Source organism: Ammospiza nelsoni, chromosome 12, assembly GCF_027579445.1.
Source record: "Ammospiza nelsoni isolate bAmmNel1 chromosome 12, bAmmNel1.pri, whole genome shotgun sequence".
Taxonomy (NCBI): Eukaryota; Metazoa; Chordata; class Aves; order Passeriformes; family Passerellidae; genus Ammospiza; species Ammospiza nelsoni.
This window is the reverse complement of record NC_080644.1, coordinates 12,780,790-12,803,691: the sequence shown is the minus strand read 5'-3', so window position 1 is coordinate 12,803,691 and position 22,902 is coordinate 12,780,790. Positions and strand designations below refer to the sequence as shown.

Genomic DNA, 22,902 nt, shown 5'->3' with positions numbered 1-22,902 from the left:
CATCATTACACAGAGCACTCAGGAAGCACAGTGTACAGCCCTCTGCAAGCTGCTGGTTTTAAGAATTTAAGAATTAAGGAAGGAGACAGGAACACCTTGAGGTCAAAAACTGGGTTGGATCAGACCAGTCTGACCAGTAATGCTGGGCTGACTGCTGCAGTGGCCAGAGCAGCACAGAGTCCCAGACACAGCCAGGATTTCCAGAACCCAGGACTGACTGAACCCTGCCAGCATTTCCAGAACCCAGGACTGACTGAACCCTGCCAGCATTTCCATAGCCAGGACTGACTGAACCCTGCCAGGATTTCCAGAACCCAGGACTGACTGAACCCTGCCAGGATTTCCAGAACCCAGGACTGACTGAACCCTGCCAGGATTTCCAGAACCCAGGACTGACTGAACCCTGTCAGGATTTCCAGAACCCAGGACTGACTGAACCCTGCCAGGATTTCCATAGCCAGGACTGACTGAACTCTGGATAAGCAGGCTGGGAATGCAGCCCTTTGCAGCCACAGACACCTCAGCAGCTCATCACACAAACTGGGAAAGCTCAACTTGGCTTGCCCTCCCCTTGGAGCAGGGAGAGCAGAGCATGGGGACACACATCCCAGCAGGGATGAGCAGGTGTGGGTGCAGATCCTTGCCCTGAAGCCAGTGCAGGCTGTGGCAGTGCAAAAGCAGAGGCTGGGGGCAGTACAGGGACAAGGAGCCTGGCAGGGCACTGGAGCAGGCAGCAGCACCCCTGCCTGGGCTCCAGACCCACCCCTGCACAATGGGAATTCTCAGTTTCTGGCTTTGGGACTCCTGCTTAGGAAATCAGAGAAGCCAAGAGGACAACAAATGTCCCAGTGACACCAGAGTTCCTTGCTGCTGAACCACACCAACTCCCCATGAAACTGCTGACAAGCACTGAGCAGAGGGAATGTAGAAGCAGCTGCCAGAGCTTTCTGCAGCACCTGGCCCAGAGCTGACACTGGGACATTGGCTCCTGGAGGCATCACAGGTTTCCTGTGTGACCTGGCCAGGTCACCTCACCCAGCCCTTAGTGAACAGAGGGCTCACATTGAACTGTTCCCAGGGATTGACTCATTGATGTCAAAGGCACTCAGAAATCCCTGGATCTGGGGAAAAACCATGAACACTGTGGAGAGATCAGTACCCAGACAGAGGAGCATCACCCACCACTCCCCCCAACACACTGACTCCACAGGTGAGGTCCAGGGTGTTTATAACTTGTAGTACAGACACGGTGATCTTTCTACTGAGACAGACAGAGAGAAGATACCAGACAGAAGTCTATCAGGGGATTTCTGAACAGTGTTCCCAAAGGATCTCAGGATGAACTTGCTTCCACTAGGAAGGATGTTTGCTCTCAGAAGGGCCACCCAAATACTGGGCAATACAGTTTTTAGGCCAGAAAAACCACAGATGGGACAGGCTGTGATTTGCAAAGCCACCTGATTTCAGCAGCTCTGTTTGTTGCAAGTTTGCATGGTCCTTCTTCTTCCCTGATTCAGGGATCTTTGTCTTTCTTGCCCTAAGCTGACCCGTGGTACAGAGGGACAAGAAATAATGGAGCCACCCTCTTCAGTGCCTGGTAGGCATTAGTGGCCTCCAAGCAGTCCTCTGCCCAAGGATGGGAAGAACCAGTGGAGATGGAAGCCATTCCCTCCCATATCCATCTACCTCCCCAGAAGAGCTTTGGTCTTTTCCACAGGGATAAACTTGAGCACCAAGTGGGACAGTGCCAGCAGCAGCCCCCAGCCACACGGTGGCTCTGGGCATTGTCACTCGGAGGTCTGGATGTACACAGGCACAGCCAGCATGGTGCAGGGCCCTTCCGAGGCTGTCTGCAGCTCTGCCAGGGCCAGGTCGGAGCCCATGCTGTTGGGCTGCCCTGGGACCAGCCCAGGGTCTGCAGCTCCTGACCCACCAACCACGATGGACAGCACAGCATCCGACTCCTGGAAGGGCTCCTTGTTGGGGCCGCTCTCGGGGGAGCTGTCCCCGGCAGCGCCGTCCTTGAGCTCGGGCAGCCCCAGGGCCAGCCCCGCCTTGCGGCCCCGCCCCGCCCGCTTCTTCTGCGCCTTCCTGAGCTGCAGCTCCTTGTCCTTGGGCGAGCCCAGGCGGCACTTGTGCTCCCGCAGGTACTTGTGGCGGGTGAAGCCCTTGCTGCACGTGGCACAGCGGTATTTGTAGTTGCCGGTGTGCGAGCGCTGGTGCTCCACCATGTGGGCGCGGCGGCTGAAGGACTTGTTACAGTACTGGCACTTGTGGATCTTCATCCCTGCACGCAGAGGGAGATGAGTTACACCCAGCCATCCCCCCAGGGGGACAGCTCTGGCTCCTGAAAGGAGGTGCTCCCTGATCAATGGGAGGAGATTGTGCCACACACAGTAAAGCGGGGTGGTTACAGCTTCAATGTCTGTGTTTAACCATAACCACTCGTGACTTTGTAGTCATCAAATGTCCTGAGCTGGGAGGGACCCCCAGGATCAGCCAGGGCAGCCCCAGCCCTGCACAGACACCCCAACAGCCCCACCCTGGGCATCCCTGGCAGCTCCTGGAGCTCTGGCAGCCTCGGGGCCGTGCCCATTCCCTGGGGAGCCTGGGCAGTGCCAGCACCCTCTGGGGAAGAGCCTTTCCCTGGTATCCAACCTAAACCCCTCTGACATAGCTCCAGCCATTCCCTCAGTCCTGTCACTGTCACAGAGAGCAGAGATCAGTGCCTGTCCCTTCACTGTCCCTCAGGAAGAAGCTGCACACTGCAAATAAATATTCTTGCCTCAAGAGCATTAAAATAGCACCAGAAAAACATGCATGTCAAGTGAGTTGTGATACAAAATGCAAAACAATCTTGAAGTATTTTTTCAAGTGTATTTAGTAAATAAAGAAATTGTCACTTTTTTTCCCCTCCAAAAAATGGGAATGTACACTCTGAAAGAGCCCATGACTGCACTATCAGCCCATCCCATCTGATCCCACCCTGCAGGGCTTTGGGCACAAGGAAAGATATTCCTTTTACCCCAAGACATAAAAGTCTGATTGTTCCCCTGGGACATGGGAGTAAATTATTTGTCTTTATTAGAATTGTGAGCATCATTTTTAGAAGGGAATCAAATGCCATGAGATTTTCTTTTGCATGTGAGGTGGGACTGGGGAGGAGTGGACAGAGCACTCTGAATATTCACTTGATAGCAAACAGAACAAATAATCCAGCTCAGCTCCTGAGTCTCATCTGCAGGCCCTGCCTACAGATTATATTGTCCTAGAAACCAGCCCAAAGCTTAGACATAACCCTGAATAGACACTCACTTAAACAGGCCTGCAGAGAGAAAAAAAATCTAAAGCTGATTTTTATTTCCCAGGTTTAATCCTTCTGTCACATGCTCCTACAGCACCACAGGGAATCCCAGTGACTGCATTCCCACCACTCACCTGAATGGGACAGAATGTGAGCCTTCAGCTTGTCAGGCCTGTTGAACTCTTTATTGCAGCCTGTGTGGCTTCTGCAACAACAACAAAACATGCTGGTGAGATGTGGGAACCAGCTGAGGAGCAATGCATAGACAGATCCCAGATCACAAAGACATCCATGGCCTTTCTCCTTAGCAGCACCTGGATGTTTCTCTTGGTGCAGCCTCAGCAGGGGTTCCACTATTTCAGCCTTTCTGGGAGGGGCAAGAACTAAACAGGCTGCCACAGGGACATGTGGCTTCTCCTAAACTACACATGCTCCGTGTCTCACTATGAATGCTCTAAAATGCAGCAGGTTCAAGATCCCAGCTGGAGACAGAAGCATTTTGGAAGGAGGTTGGTTGGAGCAAGGAGAAGCCAGTCAGCTTGGGCTATCTCAGCAAGTCCATTTGGGACTGCACCTTTCAAAACTTGGTTCCTCTGGCTTCTACATTAGGTCCTATGTTGTCACATGCTTTTGGGTATGACAAAAGCATGTCACATGATTTTGTGACACTGAGTGAGAGCTCATCATCCAAGGAATCTCTGCAGTCAAATAATGCTCTTTCTCTCTCTAGTGCTCGCCCAGGCCTCCCATGAAGGTAGCAGTTATTTTACAAGGCTGATGAAGCAATAAAATGTGGCCCTACAGGAAGTCAGTGACAAAGAATTGAGACTCTTGGGTTCCCAGTTCAACAGCACACAGCATTCCAACCTCCCCAGGCAGCCTGGCAGGTGCCACAGTGTCCCCTAGGACACCTGCAGGACACATTCCCCCCTCCCAGAACCCCAGTCAGATATGCTGCCATGTGCAGGCACACTACATACGAGAAGGGACATTTGTATTTCTTGAAGGGCTCGTGGATGAGCATGTGGCGCTTGAGCTTGTCCTTGCGGTTGAACGCTGCGTCACACACCGAGCATTTGAAGGGCTTCTCACCTGGGGAGGAATAGAGCAGGCCTCAGGGACACTGCAGCCACACAGGCTGCTCTGGCCAGGACAGGCCAGCTGGGCCACACCAGAAACTGCCCTGCACTATGGATAAATCACACAGAATTTGGTTGGAGAACATCTTTGAAATCACAGAGTCCAACTTATAATCTATAACACCACCTTGTCAACTAGACCATGGCACTGAGTGCCACATCCAGGCTTTTCTCAAACACCTCCAGGGAGGGTGACTCCACCACTTCCCTGAGCAGCTCATTCCAGTGCCCAATCGCCCCTTCTGTGAAATTCTTCCTGATGTCCAGTCTAAACTTCCAGCTTAAACTTCCCCTAGTCAAACTGGCACAGCTTTATGCTGTCTCCTCCTGTCCTGTTGCTGGTTGCCTGGGAGAAGAGCGTGATGCCTACGTGGCCACAGCCTCCTGTCAGGGAGGTGTAGACAGTGATAAGGTCTCCTCTGAGCCTCCTTTTCTCCAGGCTGAACAACCCTAAATCCCTCAGCTGCTTCTCAATAAAATAATAAATGGATGAGCACAATCTGTGCTGCAAACTAGTCTTGCTCTTCAGGGCCAGCACAGCAAGTGGGGAAGCCCCCTGTGTCCCCCATTTCTAACGAGTGCAGGCTGAACCCAACCCACAGATCTGAAACCACATTTACCACAAATGACTGTGTCACTCCTGCTGCCAGGGCACAGGGCACAGGGCTGTGGCACAGAGTGGGGAGCACTGGCAGCAGGGAGCCATACCCGAGTGGATGTGGGCGTGCAGCTTGAGGTAGTGCTCCCGCCGGAAGAACTTCTTACAGATCTGGCACTTGAACTTGCTGCCCCCGCCGTGCGTGGGGATGTGGCGGCGCAGGTACCGCTCGCAGGGGAACACCTGGAACACAGAGACACAGATCAGGGGACACCTGGAACACACAGAGATCAGGGGACACCTGGAACACACACACACAGAGATCAGGGGACACCTGGAACACACAGAGATCAGGGGACACCTGGAACACACAGACACAGATCAGGGGACACCTGGAACACACAGAGATCAGGGGGACACCTGGAACACACACACACAGAGATCAGGGGACACCTGGAACACAGAGACATAGATCAGGGGACACCTGGAACACAGAGACACAGATCAGGGGGACACCTGGAACACACAGACACAGATCGGGGGAACACCTGGAACACATAGACACACACAGAGATCAGGGGACACCTGGAACACACACACAGAGATCAGGGGGATACCTGGAACACACAGACACACACAGAGATCAGGGGGACACCTGGAACACACACAGAGCTCAGAGGGAACATCTACTACACACAAACACAGAGCTCAGGGGGAACACCTGCAAGACACAAACACACAGAGCTCAGGGGGAACACCTGGAACACACAAACACACAGCTCAGAGCTGGCACCACACATGGGACATCACAGAGCTGGCAGAGAGCGTGTAGCCAGGACAAAATACATAAGAATCATGGAATGATTTGGGTTGGAAGGGATCTTAAAGATTAACCAGTCCTGCTGCTGTAAGCAGGGACACCTTTCACTATCTCAGGCTGCTCCAAGCCCTGTTCAGCCTGGCCTTGGACACTTCCAGGGATGGGGCAGCCACAGCTGGTCAGGGCAACCTGAGCAAGAAGCTCAGTCACTGCTTTCCCAGGAAGGATGCACTGTGAAAACCTTCAGGATTGTATAATGAAATAGACAAGGCTTTAATAACAAAAGCCAACAAAATTCAAAACAAAAAAAGTGCCAAAACTTTTTTTAAGAAACCCATAAACTGAAATCTTGCTGTCAATTATGTAACTCTGTGCTGAGGAGCAGCATCTCAGAGGGATGCCCAGTCTCCCACCAAAGCCAGCAGTAGGATGGGCTGGGCAAGGATCCCCAGCAATTCCTACCTTCCCCACAGAGTTAACTTCACTTTTTGAAGTGAAGCTTCATCATGATCTATCCAAAGCTCCTACTCATGGAGCTGAGGGTTCCTGTCCCCCTCAGAGCCCGTGCCAGGTGTCCAGGCTGGCTCAGCAGGCCATGCTGACCATCCATGGTCAGCACTCACCTTCTGGCAGTGGGGGCAGGGGAAGTTGTGCGTTGCTGTCTGCAGATGGTGCTCCAGGGCTTCTGGGGTGGAGTATTTATTGACACACTTCACACACCTGCACGTGGAAAGGACAGAGCCTGTGAGCAAGGCTACCGCAGCACACCCCACAGCACAGGTACAGCTGCCCAGCCCAGCCACCTTCCAGGGTGATCTTTGACAGGACTGATACACAAAATAACCACTCAGGTGCTCTAAAACCTCAGCAACCCACATGCCAGTTCACACTCACACTTAGCAGCCTTCAGAGAGGGAGATGCTGGAAAAGTGGGTGTAGAAGCCTTTAAATGTTAGTGCACCTTCCACAGACTGCCATAGGAGCAGCCACATATTCCACACTGCTTCCTGATGGATCTAGCCTTAGGTAAGGACTTCACTTTACTTCAAACACCTCCTTCCATCTTCACTGCTTGAAGACATCAGCCCCCAGAGAAGGAGCTGAGTGGGGACACAGCATGGCAGGGGTCACACATCCTGCCAGGGTTTCTGCCAAAGCTGACTGACAGCAGGCACTGGGACAGGCACCATCAGCAGTGAGGACAGAGGCACTCACACCCTGCTCCTGCTGTGAAACCCCTTCTCCCTAGGTCACACTAAAACCTCCTCAAGCTCAAGCAGGGCTCTGGTCTCAGGGATCCCCACTACCAAGCTGCAGAACAAAGCTCTGTAATGCAAGGATAACTAGAAACCATAGTCTAGGCAAGAATTAGCAGCTATTTATTCCATGAAGCTCCTAAGTGACTCCAGTATCTCCTGGGCTTCCTAGTCCCCCTGAACATTTCTATGGGCATTCCAAAAGCTATGTGGAGCTCTTTGTGGAACTCCTCACACCTTCCCTCCACAGGAGTAGAGAAGCTTTCCAAGGAATAGACCCTTTTGCAGCAAAGGGATAGGAAACTTTTTTCTGAGCACGGTTTCTACAACTGTTCCACACTGCAAGGCAAGATCTATTCTCTTTGCCATCTGTATGGCAGTTGTCTTCTGGTCAGTGGGCAGTTTGCCTTATCTCTTCCACAATCACTCCTCCCTCCAGGGGGACATCTGCTGATAACAGCTATTGAATGTCCCTGCATGGCTGATAAGAACTACAGCATCCCATTGGGAGATGTGAGCCCAGAGGGAGGAGCCAAGCATTCCTACCCGGATATAATCTGGAGGTTCTGGAACACCAGCACAGCTTCTGCACTGGATTCCCCAGAGGAACAGCAGCTGCTTCTGCCACTGGATCCTCAGAGGAAGAGACTGCACCTTTCTGCAGGATCCCTGTTCCAGCAGAACCAGCCCTGACACTGCAGGAGGGCTGAGCCACAATTCCAATGGGATTGCTGCCAACACCCTGACCCACAGGGTGTCAGGTTGGGTTCTGACTCTGGCAGTGTTGGTTTTGTTTATTGCATTGTTTATTTTATTTTTTTAATTTTCTTCCCTATTAAAGAACTGCTATTTTCTGCTCCTATATTTTTTGCCTGAGAGCCCCTTAATTTAAAAGTTATAGCAATTTGGAGGGAGGGGGTTCACATTTTCCATTTCAAGGGAGGCTCCTGCCTTCCTTAGCACACACCTGCCTTTCCAAACCAAGACAACAACCCACAACCCCTTTGCTGCAGGTGAAGAATCATAGAAAACAGGTTGGGAAGAGCTTCCCTGGCTCTCTGACCCAGCCCAGGGCAGGTTCAGCCATGTGTATTTGTCCTGGTTTAGGGTCCTGGTTCCCTGGGAATTTCACTGCCTCAGCCAGAAGAGAAACTAAAAGCAAAGGAGAGCTCTCTCTCACTGTCCGTTCCACACAAAACACTGTCCAGGAGAAGGATTGTGGAGGAGTGAGTGCAGCTTCTGAAAAAAAAAAACTGTGCACTTCTCTCCCCCTCCCTTCACTGTCAGAACCAGTCTTAAAGGTGCAAAACTTATTTCTGGGCTAAACAGATGAATGGGGATACAATTCAGCATCATAAAGTCACCCCAGACACCATCTCACTCTTGACTGGTGATAAGAAGAATTGCAGTGACAGGATCTTCCCATATAACCAATCCCAGCTTTTCACTGTCATTCAAAGAGACTCTCTATAGCCATAATATTTTCTGAAAAATCCCTTTGCCAGGATTTTTCTCCTGAGAAGCTGAGAAGCCTCAGAGGAAAAGAAAAACAATGATTATCTGCTGCTGAGGAATGCAACAGGTGCATCTTTGATTGGTCCAATGTTGGTTGTTTCTAATTAATAGCCAATCACAGTCAGCTGTCTTGGACTCTCTGGAGAGTCACAAGATTTTATTATCATTCCACTTCACTTCTTTCACTCCTGAAGAAATCCTTTTTTCTATTCCTTTAGCATAGTTTTAATATAATATATATCATAAAATCATGAAGATTCTCATCTCTTCCCTGGTCCTGGGACCCCTGTGAACACCACCACAACTCCCTGCATTCAGAATGACTCCTTGCATTCAAAGTGCTTGGCCTTTGCAGTCTGGTGGAGGGAACCCCCCCATGTGCCACCTGGGTGTCCAAAAGCATCACAGCCACTGGACACAGGGCCCCCTGTCCCCTCTAAGGTCCCACCAAGCATGCTCTGCACCCACTCACTCCTACAAGCCTTGTGAGCAGCGATTGTACTGTACTTGTACACGGCCATGTCCTTCTTGGGGCTGTGCTGGGGCAGCAGGCTGTGCGAGTACTGGTGCACGCCCAGCTCGTACAGAGAGGGGAAGTCCTTGCTGCACAGGTGGCAGCGGTAACTCAGCTCCTCCTGGTGGCTCTTGATGTGCTCAAGGAAGGACTCCAGCTTCTGGAAGGTCTGGGCACAGGTCTTCACCACACATTTGTACACCTGGGGGAAGGGAGAGCAACTGGAGAGGCTCACCATGGAAAGAGGTAGGGAAAGCCTCTGCCAACAGGCAGAACTGCCTTCTTTTCTGGAAAGAAGCACAGACTGTCAGGGCACACCCCTGAGAAAGCAAGGTGGGACAGAGGGGTGCAGTTGTGAGGGCTTGAAAGCACTTGAGTGGGTGGGACCACAACACCCCAAAGTGATTGCCCCTGGACCCAAGAGCTGCCACTTACACTGAAAATTTTGGACTTCACAGAACCATAAAGGTTGGAAAAGACCTCCAAGGTCAGCGAGTCCAATCTCTGAGAGAACATCAAGTGCAGTCAGTTACTGAACACTTCCAGGGAGGATGATTGCACCAGTTCCCTGGACAGCCCAGGCCACTGCCTGAGAACTCTCTCAGCAAAACAATCCCTCCTGATGTCCAACCTGAACCTCCCCTGGCACAGCTTGGGGCTGTTTCCTCTCGTCCTGTCCCTTGTGGGAACAGAGCCTGACTCCCCTCGGGCTGCACCCTTTTGTCAGGAGTTGTGAAGAATGAGAAGGTTCCCTCTGAACCTCCTTTTCTCCAGGCTGAGCTTCCACAGCTCCCTCAGCCCCTCTCCTCTGCCTTACTCTCTAGAACCCTTCCCCAGCTCTGCTGCCCTTCTGTGGGCAGGCTCCAGCACCTCTATGTCTTTCTGGATGTGAAGGGCCCAGAACTGGACACACTTCACCTCTTTGCTTCCTCTCTAGCCACCCAAACCTGCTTGGCTGAATTTCTCATTCAGTTTTCAAAGTTTTCAAAGCCACCCAGACCACACAGCTACAACCCTGAGAGCTGAGCTGCATGTGAAGAACTGGCAGCTCTGCAGACCAAAAGGCTCAGGTCAGACCCCGATAACAGGTGCATTATATGGAGCCAATCCCAATATTGCCACCCAGCCAGGCACCCTCTGTCCCTACCTGCTCATTCTTGTGCTGTGTCATGTGTGACTTGAGCTGGAAGTAGGTGTTGAACTTGCTGGGGCAGAACTGGCACTGGTAGGAGCTGTCAATGAGGACAACCTGCTTGGCCTCCAGCTTGGCTGCCTCGCTCTCCTCCAAGGGGCTCAGCTCCTGGGCCGGGGGCACCGCGTTCCTGGGGGGCAAACCTGGGGAGGAAAGTCCCAGCCTGCCATGAGACAGCTCTGCAGGCACCCTGCTGCCAGCACACACCAGGCCTGGCCTTCCTCCCCTTCAAAGACAGGCTCTTCAGATCACATGAATACCACTAACAAAAATATCACAACAAAATTTGTTGACAGATTATTAAGGACTCTGACCACTCCATCTTCCCCTCCCTAGCCCATTCTCTTTTTCCAGGGATATAACTGTGCTCTGTGGAGCAGTCAGAACAGGCCTCCTGACACAGACATGTTTTATGAAAATCCTTTCCTTAGGATTTTTTCTCCTGAGAAGGTGAGAGGCCTCAAAAACAAAAAGTAAACAATGATTATCTGCTGCTGTGGAATGCAACAGGTGGATCTGTAATTAGTCTCATGTACTTGTTTTTAATTAATAGCCAATCACAGTCCAGCTGTCTCAGACTGTCTCAGTCAATCACAAACCTTTATCATTCCTTTTCTATTCTTAGCTAGCCTTCTGATGAAATCCTTTCTTCTATTCTTTTAGTATAGTTTTAATATAATATATATCATAAAATAATAAATCAAACCTTCTAAAACAGAGAGTCAACATTCTTGTCTCTTCCTCATCCTAAAACCCCTGTGAACACCACCACAGCCTCCACCAGTGAACGAGAGCCAGATTTACTCCCACCCCTGGCAGGAGACAGGAGGTAAGATCCAGCCAGTGGTTCACAGCCCATGATGAACACAAACAGGACCCCAGTTGTGCCTTGTCCTAGACATGACATTGCCACTGCATTCCCTCCCTTACCAGGTCTGAGGCCACCAGCAGAAAGAGCATCCAGACACCAGCAAGGAGCTCTTCTCTGCCTCAGGTATTTACAGGCCACTGTGAGCAGATCCAGCCTGGCATCCAGACCTGCACAGTGCAAAGCCAGAGCACTGGGCTATGCCAAACCAGCAGCTGTGTGTCCCCTGGGCCAGAGCTGCCAGGTGTGGCTTGTGCACTGCCAAAGCTGTGCTGCCAGGGAGTGAGGAGGGGAAGACACCTGGCCCTGTTTGTGCACAGACTGGGACAGAGATTGGAGCCACTGTCCCCACCAGCACCTGCACCCACCACAGGGGTATGAAATGATGCAGCTTCCAGCTGGAGCTGAGCAAATGCCACTTTAGTGTGAGATGCTAAACACAACCAAGGAATGCAGACAGCACACACGGCTCCCCTCCCTCCCTGTGTGGAGGTGCAGCCTCCTCACACCAGTGCTGTGCCCCACACACACCACACCTGTGTTCTCCTCATCCTCAGGCTGGCTGGGGTTCAGGGCCATGACCTGCACAGTGATGGAGCTGCGGGAGATGGTGCAGCCCAGCCCTGGAGGCCACACCTTGTGGGTCTGCATGTGCTTCTTCACGTTGGACTTCTGGGCAAAGGCACGGCCACACACGATGCACTGGAAGGGCTTCTCACCTGTGTGGCTGGAGGACAAGGCACCAGGTCAGCAGTGTGGAGACAGGAGGGAGCCCCCAGGCAGGGCCTGTGGGGACAAGGACAGTGCTGGGCTGATCACACCTGGACACACCAAACAGGGCTTTGAGACCTGATTCACCAGAGAAGTGCATTGTGAGAGGCCTGGGGAAATGAGAGACAAAACACCTGTGGTCTGGGAATGACAGGGGATCAAAGGAAGAAGCAGGAGAAGAAAACAGCTCTGCAGCAACATCAGGGTCCCTGCACAGACCTTGGGGACCTCATCATTTTCTCAAGGGTACAAGCCTTTCCTTCCCTGTCACCCTTCTCTCTCCTGCACACATCTTTTCTAGCTTGCAGCCCCCGGATCTGCCTGAATGTGCTCTCCTTTGTCTATAGCAAAAAGGTTTTTCTACTCTGCCCTTCTGCTTCAAGAGAAAGTCAAGAGTCCAGGCTGGGAAGAGGTGCAAAAACCACCACTTGCTCCTTCCCATCTGTTCTGAGTCCAGATAACTCCACTGGGGGAAAGAACTCTGCAGATTTCAGCTTCCTCCTGCCAGGGAAAAGCTCTGTGATTAGAGCTCCCTGTACAGACCCTGAGCTTGGCTTACACTTTGCTAGCAGCAGCAAACAGGAAGGCTGCAGCTTGCTAGGGAGGGAGAGGAAAGGGAAGGGCAGAGGCAAGCAGTGAGAATGCTGCTACTCCAGTGATCAGGTGACAAAAGGTTTAGCTGACAAGGTCTCATCAGCAAGGAAAATGAGCCTCTAGTCCCAGCACATAATCAGCATGAAGATTAGATCCAGGATACAGCCTTTACTCCAGTCACTGAGGAAAAGGTATCCTAGGGTGAGAAGAAAGAAGAATCCCTCCCATTGCAGCACAGATTCTGGGACATAACAAACTGGGCTGCACAGAGTCCCTCAGCAGAGCTGTGCCCTGCCCCAGCCCAGTCACTGCTGTGTGCAGGGCAGGGCACTGTTACCTCCTGATGTGCTGCTGCAGGTCAAAGTTCTTGGTAAAGGCCTTGTCACAGTATGTGCACTTCAGCTTGGGGGACTTGGGTTTGCCTGAAAGGAAGAGCACACACAGGAATGAGATCATGTGGCACAGCCCTGTCCCCACAGCTCACAGGGCCCTCAGCCCAGGACATGACTGCTCAGGACCACTAAAGAGCTTACAGGAAGATAAGATCTGCCTGGCCAGACTGGGGAGTGGTCATGGGCACAAACATTCATTAACACAGCCTGAGAGAACCCCACAAACCCTGAGCAGTGCAGTCTGCTGGGGAGGGCATCCCCTCAGGCATCAACCACTGCCTTCCAGGGACCTACAGAGCACCAGCCTTAAAGGTGCTCTGGGCATTGGGAAAAAACACAGCACGAGTGAGAGGAAGGGCCTCAGCTCTGTCTGTGCTGTGAACCCCCCAGGTTCACATCCACCAACTTCATGCAAGGCCTTGTGCTCCCCTTCCAGAGCTGCACAGCCAATGCCACCCCTCAGGGAGCCCCTGGCTCAGCAGCCCAGCTGGGACAAGCCCAGTGACCCTCAGGGCAGGGAATGGAAGGCACTCACCTTCCTGCAGCCCAGCTGGGACAAGCCAGTGACCCTCAGGGCAGGGGCTGGAGGGCACTCACCTTCCTGCAGCCCAGCTGGGACAAGCCCAGTGACCCTCAGGGCAGGGGCTGGAGGGCACTCACCTTCCTGCAGCCCAGTCTCGTTCTTGCAGCGGCGAGTTTTGGCAGCAGCAGGGGAATCAAAGCCAACCACAGAGCCTCCCCCTGCACTGCTCAGGGGGGTGGCAGCACTGGTGCTCTTGGCCTTGAAGCCCTGCTTCCCAGGGCTGTACACAGGGGGAGAGGGGTACACTGGGCTTTCCACACACTGGCTTGGTACCTGTGAGAGGGCAGTTCATCAGTGGAACAGGTTTGCTACAGAGAATTACACCATGCCCTAACTTCCATCTCCATCCACACCAGGCTGCACTTGGGTTGACTTTTCTTCTGCCAAACTGGATCAAATTTCTGGTTCACCAGGCCAACAATGTCTCTCTAACCAAAACTGATACCCTGCACAATGTGGAACTCTCCTGTTGAACATCAAAAGCATCCAGAAATTCTTACAGCAGGAACAGGGAGCAAAGAAACACTCTGAGGGAGCTGTCTTGTGCCCCATCTGTGCCTCATGCCTCGAAGAGTCTCTCATCCCTCTGGAGCAGGTTACCAGAAGGATCAGGGAAAGAACTCTGTGGGTTCACACCAATCCTGAAGCAGGGACCTCCAGGTCCTGCTGCCTGTCCTGGCAGGACTGCAGAAGGGAAGGAAGGCACAAGGAAACTCCAGGTGCCAAAGCACAGATGTTTATGTCAGCATCAGTATTAGGAAAGAACACTTAAGAGACAGAGTGACCAGTCTGGGGTGATAGTTTAAAGGCATTGCTGCTGCCCAGTCTGATAAATTAACACAGACCATTATTTATCCAACATCCCCATCCATTCCTGTGCACTGGCACTTCCAGATCAGATTCCAGTTACACAGGTAAGGATGCCACACCCAGCAGCTCCTGTTGTGAAGGGCAGTGCAAATGTAGAGACTGCAAACAGCTGATCCACCAGTAAATCCACACCTTGCCTGTGCCACTATTTAGCAAAAGCCACCTTGACAAGCTCATTGAGATTTAGACTGGATTCTTCTCTCCACACAAGCTGAAGTGTGCAGTGTGATGCTCTGTGCTTCTACAGAAGGTGAGGCTCTCACCTCTATACCCCCTCACTCCCAGCATATGCAGGTCAGAAACAAATGTTCAGGTCTCCTAAGCCTGTCCTCTGTCTCTGTTAGCTGTTTCTCCTCAGAATCCTCATCATCTTACTGATCTCCTGTTGCCGCCTTCTCCCAGAGAAAATAATTGTTGCCAAATCACCTAGCTCCTCCTCCCACACTGTAATTCCACATTCCTCAAGGCCAGATTGGATGGGGCTTGGAGCAATCTGCTCCAGTGGGAGGTGTCCATCCCCAAGACTGGATGAGTTTAAGGTCCCTTCCAACCCAACCCATTGTGTGATTCTCTGAGGACAGATCCTTAGGAGCAGCCTTACCTCCATGGGCGGGTAGGGCTGCATGCCCAGAGTCTGGATCTCCACGGTGCTGGCTGCTGCCATGGGAGCAGGGGCGCTGTACACCTCCACCACGCCGCTGCCGCCGCCGGGCTGCCCGGGAGCCGCCAGGCTCGGCGGGGGAGGCGGCGGCTGCGGCGGGGGCGGCGGCGGGGGCGGCGGCGGCGGCGGGGGCTGGGACAGGTAACCGGCCCCGGCGTGCAGACTCATGCTGCTCTGCAAGCAGAGACACACGGCACGTTGGAAATGCAGCAGCACGAGCTGAGGGGCTGCTCCCTCACACCTTCGCCATCCCCATGTGTCTGCAGGAACTGCAGGGATGTCCTGGCTAAACACAGCACATCCAGCTGGCAGAGTGAGGGGCTGCTCCCTCACACCTTCCCCATCCCCATGTGTCTGCAGGAACTGCAGGGATGTCTTGGCTAAACACAGCATATCCAGCTGGCAGGTTGGACCACACTGTGCTGCAGGCCTGGAATGACCTGCAGGTACACATGGCCTCCTCCAAAACCCATCCCTTTATTGATTTGTTTTTAAAGCTTTTAATCCTTCTGGTTGCAAGGAATATTTTTAGAGCATGGAGAGCATATACAGCCCAGCCAGTCTGGGGAGAGTCCAAACAAAGCTCCCAGGAGGAGAGGAATCCATAGAGGAAGCTGACAAGGGCCCTGGAAGCCAATCATGATATGGAGGCTCAAAAAAAGCTGGAGAGATCACATGACAAAGATCTGAGCATCCAGCAACAGATGGGTTTGTGAGCAACACCAAGCTGTGGTGCAGTCCAAGCACTGGAGGGAAGGAATGGGCATCCAGAAGGACCTGGACAGGACTGAGAGGTCTGTGTGATCCTCAGGGAGTTCAGCAAGAACAAATGCAAAGTGCTGCACCTGGATCAGGGTGATCCCAAGCACAGATGGGCAGTGAATGGTTGAGGGCAGCCCTGAGGGGAAGGACTTGGGAGAGCTGGTGCATGAGAAGCCCAGCATGACCCAGCTGTGGGCACTGGCATCCTCAGCAGTGTGGGCAGTACCCCTGGAAGTGGTCAAGGCCAGGGTGGACAGGGCTTGGAGCAGCCTGGGATAGTGGAAGGTGTCACTCCTAAGGCCAAGGGGCTGGAACTGGGAGAGCTTTACCCGTGACTGCCTGGATCCACATGTGCCCCTTACCTGCACTGGGGGCTGCACTGCTGGCATGGGCTGGTCCAAGGAGGTGAAAGCAGACATGGCTGACATCAGCACCTCATCACTGACCAAGATGTTCCCCTGCACCAGGGTCTGGATCAAAGGTGATGGGGGAACTGTGATGTACGTAGAGATTTGCTGAAAGAAAAGAAAGATCCACTGTTAAGCAGCAACAGGACAAAACAATACCCAAAAAACAGTGACACTGCTTTTTCCTGAGCCTCAGGGTCTCTGCTTTCACTGCCTCTGGTCAGCAGTGAGCCACAGTAATTATCTGCAGCTTCCTGCTGAGTCCATGGGAGTTTTTAGCTCCACAAATGTTCTTCAGAAAGGAGGAAAAAAATATCACAGTGGCTCAGAAAGTGGCCACTGGCTGCAAGTCAGGGGTTATTAAACAAGATCTGCAGGACAAACTGGTCACGGACAAGTTCAGGCCTCTCCTGGGTGCCTGTCCCAGCAAGGGAAGGTGGAAAACTCAGGGAAGCTGCTCTGGCTCAGATGGTGAATGTCAGGCTCATCTCTTAAGATTGGACTCAGGTTATAGCAGGGGAGGGAGGCTGTTGAATTTCTTGGCAGTAAATAACCTGTGTTTACAGCCCTGGGAAGAAGCACCATCCACTGGGACTACATTAACTTGCAAAAGCAGCTGGTTTGAAAGCACTTTGGAAGCCACAACTGCAGGCACATTACATGTCATGCACCAGGGACTCCCACTGGAGGATTCTCTAGGGAATGAGAATTACTCCAGAGGGGATATTCCCCCAGCACTCATCACACCACATTACATTGCCTTATTTGCAAGAGTGAGAGAGGAGGGATGCAGGGACAGAGCTGCTCCACTTCTGCCCATGAGCCAGACCACAGCCCAGGGGACAGCAGAGCACTGTGAGAGTGCCCCCAGGTTTGTGGCCAGGCTCTGACACTGGGGCTGCTCAGTAGAGCCAAGGTCTGGCTGCAACACAGACAGAACATGAAACCCCTTCTGTCCTGTCCTGAAAAAAGGCTGTCAGACACTCCTGCTGTGTCACCTCACTGCAGAGGGCCCCACTTTAACCATGAGGTGAAAAGCCAACAAAGGGACAACAGCTGAGCCTCCAAGAGAAGAGCTCAGTCATGAGACACCACTGGATCCAAAACCATCACCCCAATGCCCCCCAGCCCCAAACCCCAGCAGCAGAGCACAGAGCCTGTGCCTGCACACGGTACCTGGCGGGCAGCACTGGGAGCCTGCTGCACTGAGGTGATGGATGGGGTGTACACAGTGTTAGTGGCCAGAGACACTGAGGACAGGGATGGGGCACTGCCCTGGCACTGCTCTCTCTTGTGGGTCATGAAGGCAGGCAGGGAGTTGAACTGCTTCTTACACTTCCCACACAGGAACACGTCTTCATCATCTGCAGTGAGGAAGAGCAGAGCTTCAGGCCTTGTCCTGCACTCCCCAGTGCTCCAGCCAGCACCCACCTTTGGATCTCAGCACCTCAAGGACATCCTTGGCAGGACAGAGCAGCTGCAAGGGCCAAGCTGTCCCTAAAGCCAAGTGATGTGACTGAGCCCATCCCAGCCCTGCTCCCACACACAAACCCCATGTCTCCCTGGGACACACTAATTCCACTGTCTGTCTTCTCATCCCAAATACAGCAACAACCAACCTTGCACCTGTAGCACCCTCTGCTTTTAGTCAAAGCTGTTCTTGCCAAAGCATCAGCATTACGCTGGCTGAGGCAGATTTTATAACTCAGACTGCACAAAGCACAAGAAGTACCTTGGATAAGGGCACAGAGTCACTGTCAGCACTGTCCTAACACCCCTCCACAACATTGCTGGGGTTTGGCACCTATGCCTGACATTGGAAGCAGAAAGAAGACAACCCAGTTCCAGTCCCAGCTGAAATCTGCAGCGTTAGCAAACCACACACCATTTGCACTCCATCCAGCAGACTCACAAGGCTGTTCCCCTGTCTGAGTCACAGCCTGAAGTTGACCTTTTTTGGGGACACAGACTGTGTAACTCCTTGGGGGTAACTCCCCATCCACCCAACACATTCTAGTGCAGCACTGTGAGGGTCCACATGCACAGCAATGACCAGTTCCCATATTCATTAACACAGAGGTGTTGCAGGAATGGAGCATCTCTAGAGGAGAAGGAGTGGATATTAAATGAAAAACATGAACAGTAACAGGCACTAGATGTGGGCACAGTGGCTTCTCCCTCCCTTTGTGCCTTTATTGGAAGCTCATGGTCAAGTCTGTTGCCATGACTGTCTCCAAAACATCATTGCTTGCTTGGGCACTTGTCCCTTCCTCCTGCTCAGTCTGGTCCTGCTGAGGGCTCACAACACTCACAGCAGTACCCTGCACACCCAGCTGTTGTGCCAGCTGTGCAGGGGAGCTGTGCAGCCCCCCTGCCCTGTGCTGTGTCCCAGTGCCACCAGGACTCACCCATGGGCTGGATGGCTGCAGAGGAGTTGACATTGGGAGCAGACGGGTCTGTGACACCTCCTTGGCCATCCAGCAAGGACTGCACAGCCAGCACAGTCTGGTTATCCATCCCTGAAAGGAGACACAAGCATGGATGGTGAGCTGAACACAGCCACACTGGGGTGTCTGGGCACTGGGACAGCCTCCAGCTGCTGCTCCCTCCCCCCTGAGCCACTGTCACCTTGTCACCCTCCAACAGCACCAACTCCCACACAACAGCAACACCCACCTGTCTTCAGAACTGCTTTGGTGCAAAAGAGAAGGGAAGAAGGGCAGGGAAAGCCAAAAGGGGGTTTGGTTTCAGCACCAAAGCAGAAAGGAAGGATGCTCATAATCCTGGGTATGAAAAGAGCTGAGAATGTCACAGGAGTGTGGGGATGTCACAGGGCAGGGGCCTGGCTGGAACTGCCTGGGGATGCAGCACAGACACCGAGCTCAGGGCACACAAAATCCTTGTGTGCAGCAGCTCTCCCAGCAGAGGTGGCACAAATGTCAGACACAGGGCACACACACACACTCAGATCTCTTATTAGAACCAGCTTACTTGCTTTAGCACAAACATTTTTCACTACAGCTAAAATGTTTTAAAATATTCCAGATAAATACAGAAGATTGGGACTGCTCATCTAGGGAGACAACCTGGGATTGTGGATTAAGCATGACACACTCTATTTAGAAATTGGATGTAAAGACACAAAGGACAGCCTGATTTTGGGAGATAAAAAGAAGTGATTTTTGCCACTCCTTCCTATCACTCTTTTATGACACAGAACTCACAAAGGAAGCAAATGGCACAGCAAGGTTGTATGTTAGATCTTGTGGATTAAGGGAGAGAAGAAACCTGGGGGGTTCTTAGGTGGTTTTTCACTTCCAGATCTTTGCAAAACAAAAGTGCAAAGCTCTGAACTCAGAGTTATGTGCCACGGGAAAGGAAAATCAGTGGGTCTGATCACTCCTAAGCGGTGAGGTGAGGACTGTGCTGGGATGAGGGGAGGTTGCTCAGAGCAGACAGCAGAAGGAAAGACAGTGAAGCACCACAGCAGATCACAGCAAAAGGGACCAGCACAGCAGGAGCATCCAGCACCCCAAGCTCCTCTCCTAACATTTCTCCTGAACAACTGGAATGTTCCCTTCATGGTGGGGAGTACCCAAATAAACTAGAGCCTTTCAAAGATACCCTAACTACTCATTTCTCCCGCATGTCACATTAAGATTCTGTGAACACTTTTTCATCCTTTCACTGAGGAGATGCTGCAACCCCTGCTCGTGTCCCTGGGAGAGAGCACAGCACCACCCTCCAAGGGCACAAGCAGCTGCTGGGAGGCAGCAGATCCCAGCACATCCCACACTCCCATCAAATTCCCACCCTGCCATCTGTGGGCAGCCTTTCACACAGATCACAGGCACAGCAAAGCTGCAGGTCCAGTTCAGCAAGCCCTGGCTTGCAGGGAGAGCTGGAGGCAGCCCTGCAGCTCAGCCCTGCTGGCAGAACAGTGCTTGGGAGGGTTCCTCACTCCAGCCAGAGCCTTGCTCAAAACTCACCATCTCCCCCTGCACAAAGAACCTCTGGGCAACTGCAAAGGGAGCACTGCAGCCTTAAAGCACACAGGGGCATGCAGCAGCTTCTCCAGCGAAAATAAGCTAGGGGGAAAAAGGATCAAAAATTCAGGTGAAGTATAATATGGGGATAATCATGACTGCACAAACAGTGCCACTCTTGGTATGCCTGGCACTGGGCAACTGGGTTTCCTTCTGGCACAGAGTCAGATCTTGCAAGGAAAAAAGCCAAACAATTGCCTTGATGCCATGAGGGGGAAGAAGCTTCTGGAGAGGCCAGACCTGAACACAATGATGCAGCAACATTGGCAGGGTTGCACTCAGCCTCTCGATGGAGAGAAATGGCCCAGGAAAACAGAAATGTTTATTTGGCAATCAGAGTCCCTGCACTTCACTGAGGAACTGCACACTTCCCAGAGGGAAACCCCTGAGGAGATGGCTAACAAGCCAGGAAGCCAGGCTGGCAGGTACTTGGTTACAGGGATGCCACTCACAGCCATGCACAGAGCCCAGGAGAAGGCTCTGGATGGATCCTGCCCTGCCTGCAGGATGCTCTTCAGCCATGGAACTGAAAAATCCCAGCTCCCGAGGTGCCCAGAGCCTGACAAAACCAAAGTGATTTGGGGAAGCCAAGATAAAAGTACAGGACTACTGATCTGCCCTTTTTTTCTTCCCTTTCAAATTTCTCTCAGCTGGAGATGAAGCAGGGCTGTCCATGTCACCCAGGTGCTAATTTGTCCCTGTGATAAAGCCTTTTTTTCTGACAGGAGCACTAGGTGCTTTAGTGACAGGTGACAATGCACCTGTGCCCTGCAGCACCCTGACACCAGGCTGCTCTAAGAATGCCAAGCCACCATCGACTTGTAATCCAATCAACAAGACAAAACAAACAAGCTCAGGCACTAAAAGCTGCCAATTGCTGCGGGCTTGAAAAACCCCCACTCTTTCAATTTGCTAAAAAGCTTTGCTGTCCTGAATGCTGCAGGGAAAGGAACACAATGAGGAGCTGATTGCAGAGAGAAAATAGGGACCTGTTTCTACACGGGGGTGCTGGCAAATGCACCAAGTAATCTGACAAAATAGAGAAAAAAAAATTTATTCTTTGCTGCTGTGGTCACAGGTGATACTCAAAAGCACAGGTAACAATCCCGATGTCACACCTTCCAGGCAGTGGTGTCATGTAAAGGAAAATACTTCTGTAATCCAATTTAGGAAATTAATACCTATGAAATAGTTTCTCTGCAAAGAAAGTAGTCCCAGCCCAATGTCAGATGCCACAGCTCAGCACCTCATCCTCGGATGGCACCTGGCTGTAGCAGTGTCCCAACACTACAGTGAGATGTGTCTGAGCACAACCTGTTCACCCACGCAACAGGCACTGCCCAGAGCACACCCCTCAAAATACACATGCAGGGGCCAGCACCCACCCAGGCACCATCCCAGGGGCTGGCACAGAGCCTGGCACAGCAGTGGGACAGGCAGAGCGAGCCCTGGGGCAGGGGGAGGATGGGGGACCCCAGCATGCAGGGACACAGGAGGTGCAGGGGTGGTGACAGTGCCCTGGGCATTGGTGGTGCTGCTTCCTGGGCACGGAGACAGCGGTGATGGGAATGCTCCGGTGGGCACAGGAGAAGGAAGGAGGTGACAGGACCTGGAGCACCAGGGGCAGGATGGGGACGGAATATCCAGGAGCAGCACGCACAGGATAGGGATGGAGCGTCCAGGAGCAGACGCACAGGGACAGGGTGGGGATGCGGTGCCCTAGAGCAGCAGGGACAGGACAAGGAAAGCACAGAATGCCTGGGGCCGTCGGGCACTGGCACAGGGTAGGGATGCGGCGCACCGAGCCCAGGGCCCGTGGTTAACGAAGGCTGCCCGGCGCTCCGGGCACTGCTCGGGGATGCCGCGGCGCACAGGCGGGAGGTGGCACAGGGCAGGGGGACCGGAGGTGACAGTGGCGCCGCACGGAGCCGCGGACGGCGTGGGGCTGTGGCGGGGGCTGCAGCCGTGCCTGCGGTGCGGGCAGCGGAGCAGCAGCGCGGGAGCAGCGCGGGGCTCCCGGGAGCGCCACACGCCTCGCCGGGCCGGGCCTCACGGGGCGGCCCCACCGCGGCTCCGCGACCCGCGCGGCGGCGGCGCTGGACGGAGGGAGCTCGGAGGAGCGGGGGTCGCGCACCCCGGCTGTGGCCGCGGCTCGGGAGGTCCCGGCGCGGCCCCGGTCTGGCCCCGTTACCTTCCAGCGCCTCGAAGATCGCCTGCGCCATCTTGGAGCGGCGGCGGCAGCGGCGCCGCCAGGGGGCGCCCGCCGCCCGCTACGGGCCCACAGCGCGGGAGAGGCGGGGGAGGCCCCGGGGGCGGGGGGATTGTGTTCAACTCGGGGCGCGGCGGAGCGGCACTGCGACAGCTCGCGCAGACCGGGCAGGGACCGCCCGGTGGCCGCCCCTGTCCCGTTCGGACTCCCGGAGCGGCCGCGGCGGCCACGACCCCAGGCCCATGACCGGGCTGTGCCGGGCCGGGCTCACAGCGGCGCCCGCCGCCCGCATGGAGCGGGTGGGCGGGACGCCTCGCTCGGCGCCCATTGGCTGCAGGATAGGCTGTCCGCACCAATGCGAGAGTGAGGTGGTGCCGCTTATTGGTCAAAAGCAGTGATTG

General features: G+C 53.4%; 1 protein-coding gene across 2 annotated transcripts; it reads right to left on the bottom strand.

Moving 5' to 3' along the window:
* Positions 1–1,787: 1,787 nt before the first annotated feature.
* On the bottom strand, positions 1,788–22,514 carry ZNF341 (zinc finger protein 341). 2 transcript variants are annotated; one of them, XM_059480954.1, is made up of 15 exons: positions 22,427–22,514; positions 18,655–18,765; positions 17,423–17,610; positions 16,202–16,354; positions 15,018–15,251; positions 13,624–13,819; positions 12,909–12,993; positions 11,743–11,933; positions 10,294–10,481; positions 9,140–9,348; positions 6,485–6,581; positions 5,152–5,284; positions 4,285–4,396; positions 3,439–3,509; positions 1,788–2,287 (listed from the first exon to the last, which is right to left on the bottom strand). In XM_059480954.1, exons 1-15 carry the CDS (start codon positions 22,512–22,514, stop codon positions 1,788–1,790), a joined length of 2,556 nt encoding a protein of 851 aa, XP_059336937.1. The 2 variants fall into 2 exon arrangements, with proteins under 2 accessions (XP_059336937.1, XP_059336938.1); XM_059480955.1 differs by having other exon boundaries at positions 22,484–22,514.
* Positions 22,515–22,902: the final 388 nt, after the last annotated feature.